Source organism: Cyprinus carpio, chromosome B19 (assembly GCF_018340385.1).
Source record: "Cyprinus carpio isolate SPL01 chromosome B19, ASM1834038v1, whole genome shotgun sequence".
In the NCBI taxonomy this organism is placed as follows: domain Eukaryota; kingdom Metazoa; phylum Chordata; class Actinopteri; order Cypriniformes; family Cyprinidae; genus Cyprinus; species Cyprinus carpio.
Window position 1 is genome coordinate 5,451,826 of NC_056615.1, and position 6,032 is coordinate 5,457,857.

The 6,032-nt window shown below is 37.4% G+C and overlaps 1 protein-coding gene across 1 annotated transcript; it reads left to right on the forward strand.

Moving 5' to 3' along the window:
• Nucleotides 1-1,639: 1,639 nt before the first annotated feature.
• Nucleotides 1,640-2,919, forward strand: LOC109049246 (SNARE-associated protein Snapin-like). The gene is made up of 4 exons (XM_019066971.2): nt 1,640-1,805; nt 2,086-2,132; nt 2,353-2,471; nt 2,547-2,919. Exons 1-4 carry the CDS (start codon nt 1,690-1,692, stop codon nt 2,652-2,654), a joined length of 390 nt encoding a protein of 129 aa, XP_018922516.1. The 5' UTR covers nt 1,640-1,689; the 3' UTR covers nt 2,655-2,919.
• Nucleotides 2,920-6,032: the final 3,113 nt, after the last annotated feature.

The window sequence follows — 6,032 nt, forward strand, 5'->3', positions numbered from 1 at the left end:
TATAATCGACATTTTTTACATTGTTTTTAATTTGTACATAGTTTTTTTTCTAAATTGTGTCACTACTTTCACTGCTTGGAATTAAAGGGAAACTCCACCCCAAAATGAAAGTTTTGTCATTAATCACTTACCCCCATGTTGTTCAAAACCTGTAAAAGCTTCGTTCATCTTCAGAACACAATTTAACATATTTTGGATGAAAACCGGGAGGCCTGTGACCAGGGGCGGAGTGGGGGGTGGGTGGCTAATTGGACTTAAGCCCCGAATGTTTTGTCAGTAACTTCAGCTTTGTTTCATTTCCTCTCAGTCTTTCAGACTGGAGCGGCAAAAAACGAAACAAAAGCTCTATTACCGTACGTGGTGGCGGACGGTAATGCATTCGGCATCACTCAGCTTGTTTGCCAACTGCCAATAAAAACTAAGGAAGAAGTTTATAAATCTTCTTCTTCGTCGTTGTCATCAGGGGCTGGCCTCTTTTAGTTGCCATGGGTGAAAATTAGTCATCCTTAACACTTTTGGTGTTTTGGATTCACTACAGCTGGAGAACAATTAAATACAAAATAGGTTGTAGGCTCTACTGGGTGATTTTTTTTTTTTTTTTTTTTTTTTTTTTTTACTGAGTAACTATCATCATTTTCCCAGATAGTGTATAGATTTTAAGGCATTCTATTATCGCAAACAGCCTGAAAAATAGTGCATTTAGCTGACGTAAATGGGAAAAAAAATCTCCCCGGGGGAGTATGCCCCTGGACCCCCCTAGGTTTGGGCTAAGCCCTGAATGTTTACATCGTCTGACTCCGCCCCTGCCTGTGACTGTCCCATAGACTGCCAAATAAGTTACACTGATAAAGAAGAGCATACGGTGATATAGAGAGACACAGAGGAGACTGTTGACAAAGGAATTGTTGAATAAAGGTGTTATTTTTGTTTTCTTCATGTACAAAAAGTATTCTCATCGCTTCATAACGTTACAGTAGAATCACTAATGGCAGATGGACTACTCTGACTATGCTTTTCATAGTTTTCTGGACCTTGACACTGTTATTTACTCGGGCAGTCTATGGGACAGTCACAAGCCTCCCGGTTTTCATCCAAAATATCTTAAATTGTGCTCCAAAGAGGAACGAAGCTTTTACAGGTTTGGAACGACATGGGGGTAAGTGATTAATGACAACATTTTCATTTTGGGGTGGAGTATCCCTTTAATGCCAGTTGCACACTATTTCTGCAGTCTGCTTTATGTGTACTGTTCATGCTGTTTCATGTGATACTTTCACATTAGGCTACTATTGTATTTGAACACATCCATGTGTGTAACGCAGAAGTAAGCTAATTTGGAGATTCGCTGATTTACAAATCATCGCATAGCTCTTGTACTTTCGCTGTGTTGAAATAATAATATGATGCAGTGACTTAGCGTCAGTGTTGCCAAGTCCGCGCTTTTCCCGATTTTCTACTTTAACACTGTTGCCGCGGGTTGAAGCGACCCCAATAACGTGATATTTAGCTTTGTGTCAAAATAACGTGTATTTAACCCACCGGAACGCAAGTTTTACCGTGGTACCCCCCTCCAAACGCGATTGGGCCACTGCTCAATAATAGATATAGATCAGCGCATTGGGCTAGTTTTGTTTCGAACACCTGGCAACCCTGACCAGCGCGGTCCCGTCAAATCAGAGCTCAGTAAAGATGGCAGCGCTAGCAGTGGCGGAAACCCCTTCAGGGAAAGATGCTCTCACCGAGGGCTTGCTGGATCTCCTGAGTCCCGCTGTACAGCAGCTCGACCTACATGTGCACTCAGTCAGGTAGTGTATTTTGGGAAACACACGTGTGTTTTTTAAGACCCGATAAATGTTTAATTCAAAGCGATCCGTTCTGTGTGCTAACATGACAGTCTCGTGACTCAGAGTCAGGAATGCTGTAACGTTACCATGCAAAACAACTGCAGTTCATTTTGTTTATTTATTACATTTTCGCAGTATCGCAGTAATTGCATTTGAGATATGATTCATAGTCAATGGATTTCAAAGCGTGCATAAATATATACAGCTGTATCATTTATATACTGCAACTTTATCTTCACAGAGAGAGCCAAGTGGAACTTAGGGAACACATTGATAATTTGGCATCTGGTAAGTTGGTTTGAGGTGATTATGCCTTTATAGTTCTTCTCAATCCCTTTGGCTTAGTTCTTGAAAGAGATTTCTTTTTCTCATAACGGTAAGATAAGTTATGTAATAGTAATTCCTAGTTCACCACGGTTGAATTTCTTTTCAGTTTAGGAGATTGCATGATATTATTGCAGAATTCATGAATACTATGTCATCTCATGTTTGTGCATTTCTTCTGCAGAGCTGTGTAGGATTAACGAACAGCAGAAGGTGGCACTAGATTTAGACCCATATGTGAAAAAGCTGCTTAACGCCAGGCGAAGAGTGGTGCTTGTCAACAACATACTGCAGAACGCACAGGTAAGAGATCGAGACTCTGAATATTAAACATCAGTTTGCTTGCTGTCTTGCTCTTCTCCAATCTTTGTGTTGCAGGAGCGCTTGCGAAGGCTGAACCATAATGTTGCTAAAGAGACGGCACGCAGGAAGACCATGCTTGAGGCATCCGGAGCATTTACCCCACGCTCTCCCAGCAAGCCATGATGTCCGAAATCTCACATTTTGGGAATGCACCATTACACTGTGCTCGATGCCAAGGACCAACGCTGGAGATCTGCAGACTCTTCCTCTTATCGTTAAAGGGCGCTGGGCTATGCAAAGCACTGCTAACAGAACACTTCAGCATTAATGTCAGTTCACTCAAGAGTAGTCAGGGAGACAGCGGTGTAAATATGCACTCATTTCTTTCTTGAACATATGATTTTTTAATAAAATATGTGTCTTTATGAATTTAACTGTTGCTGAAAAATGCAATGCTGTGGATTTGCTAATTATTTGCCAATGTAGGATTTGAAAAATTGTTGTTGTTTATCAGAACTGTCAGTGAAGATATGTAGTCTAATTCACCTGCAAATATTCTACTGTCACACTTACCATAGTTCTGTGCTAATGTGCTTAATGTATTCAAAGGAATCATTCACCCAGAAATGAAAATGTACACACCCTCAGGCCGTCCAAGATGTAAATGAGTTTGTTTCTCCATCAGAACATATTTAGAGAAATTTAGCATTGCATCGTTTGCTCACCAGTGGATGCTCTGCAGTGAATGGGTGCCGTCAGAATGAGAGTCCACACATCTGATAAAAACATCACAATAATCCACACCAATCCAGTCCATCAGTGAACATCTTGTAAAGTGAAAAGCTGCATGTTTGCAAGAAAACAATCCATCATTAAGACTTTGTAACTTTACATGGTTGTTTCTGGCCAAACTACGAGTCCATAATAACGCCATATTAATGTCCAGTGAAAAAGTCCATCCCTATCCTTCTTACATCAAAATCCAGTTTTGGACTCTTTTCGCTCATGAATGGTGCTAATTTATATTATATGATGTTTATATTATATGTACATATTTCTCTCCGGATTCATACGAGAATACTTTTTCACTGGAGAAAGCAATATTATGTGTATTTCAGCTGGAAAAAAAACAGTTTGAAGTTCAGTAAATCTTGTTGTTTCTTACAACCTCACAACTTTTCACTTCACAAGATATTAACTGATGGACTGGAGTGGTGTGGGTTGCTTGTGGATTATTGTGATGTTTTTATCAGCTGTTTGGACTCTCATTCTGACGGCACCCATTCACTGCAGAGCATCTTTTGGTGAGCAAGTGATGTCTCAAGTTTTTTTGTGTTTAGAATGGCGAGTAACTTGACAGAATTTAAATTTTTGTGTGCACTATCTATTTAAAAAAAAAAAACATTAAAAAATATTTGAATCTTAAAATATTTGTTTAGTTTTTACACACACACACACACACACACACATATATATATATATATATATATATTAGCCTCTTAAGATGGAATACTATTCATTAACATAACTTGTATTGTCCATTTAAGAGTGTTAGGATTACTTCTGTATAAGTCACAGATCAAGCCAATACAAGAGTGTTGATATAAATGACAATTTTAGGGGGGAAATGAACTTCCCCAAGTATCTGCGGCATGGCATTGCATTATTACTGAATCAACAGTAAAATCATAACCATGCTCGTGTCTTATGTAAATAGTGGATGCTTTGTAAGAGGATAGGAGAAAGGGCAGATGAAGGTGACCTGGTTTTAGCTGAAAGGGAGAGGGTTAGGAAAAGATTTCAGGACAGGTGAAAGGTCAAGGGAGGGATCTATCAAGGAGATAGTTGGAATCATATGAGGGGCCTCCTAAAAGTCGCTCCGTTGATGAGAGATTAAAGACAGGTTGCTGGAAATCACTTGACTGCAACAAGTAAAGTGAAAGAGTAAAAGCCTTTAGGAGTCTGCTCATATCTGATGCCCACTGTGCATGCTACTGTATGCTGTTCCTGTAAAATATATCTAATTGGGTCCAAAAGTAGTGAAAATGCTAGAACCTCTGATCTTTTGTATTTTACGCTTTGTTTTATAACCCACACCTTTGGTTTATTTCAAGGTTTAAATGAACGAAATTCCAGATTTTTCAACTTGGACTTCTGGGCACCGGTGTATATATTAGTCTTTCATTAAAGCCGTCAGTGGGGTTTAAAAAGAATAACTGCGTCCCAAATGATGCACTTTTCACTATGCACTTATACACTATCAGTGCATCCCAAATCGTGTACTTGTACACTATTTGGTGATGTTTTGTAGTATAAATTGTGCAAGTAATGTGTTCACACTGAAAATCCAAAAGGAAAAAGTACTTTAAATACCCGGATGATGCACCTAAATAACCAAAAAATGAAGTGTGGAATATTGGACACTTCATGCACTCAACTATCGCAGCTTTAACTAAGTAGCGAAGGGAGAGGGGCTAAAGGACTCTGATTATGACATTTACATTTATGCATTTAGCAGACACTTTTATCCAAAGCAACTTACATTGCATTTAGGCTAACATTTTTTTTTTTTTCCACCTAACATGTGTTCCTTGGGAATCGAACCCACAACCTTTTGCGCTACCAATGCAATGCTCTACCACTGAGCCACAAGAACACATAATAATTTGAATGAATGTAAATATTACATAAATATTATGAATGACATAATAACTTTATTAAATTCATTCACTACATGTTTAAGTACATAGTGCATAAATACATATTGTATAAGTGCATAGTGTGTCATTTGGGACACAGTTTATATATATATATATATGCACTATGTACTCCACAAGTTTTTTTTGTTACTTTGCTTTTTGGACCGGAAGAACAAAATTGCTGCAAAAAAGAAAAAATAACCACTTTTCCCTTAATAATAGACATAATGAGTGATATTATTGTTTTCACTGATGTGCAACCTGTAAATATATGTTAACATCTCAAACAATGTGCTTTAGGGTTTCATGACCCTTTAAGTACATCATCTTGGTATTTAAAGTGCAATTTTTCTTACTTGAATTTTCAGTGAACACACTACTGGCACTATTTATACTACAAAACGTCATAGAATAGTGCACAAGTACCCGATCTGGACCTTTCTAGTGCTTGTTGCATGCAGCACTGCACTCTAGTCTGAAAGTAGTTGTAAATTTTATTCTTATTTTTTTTTATTCTTTATTCAGTTACAAGAAACACAACAATTAAATAAAAATGATAATACGGATTAATAATAACAAAAACAAAAAATCAGTAAAAACATACATATAAATTACAAAACTAATAATAAATAAATTAATAATTTAAAAAAATAAATAAAAAACCCACTAAAGACAAAAAATAAAAGGATGAATAACTATATACACAGGGGTATTGAAGTCAAATCCATATCTCTATCTACAATATAAATACAAAAATTCTTAAAATGGATAGAATTTCAAGGCCTTGCCGCAGTTTAAAGTCTTTTTTGCTTTGCTGTTCCTTACACCCTCCAATGATTTAAGATATTGACAAAGCTCAAAT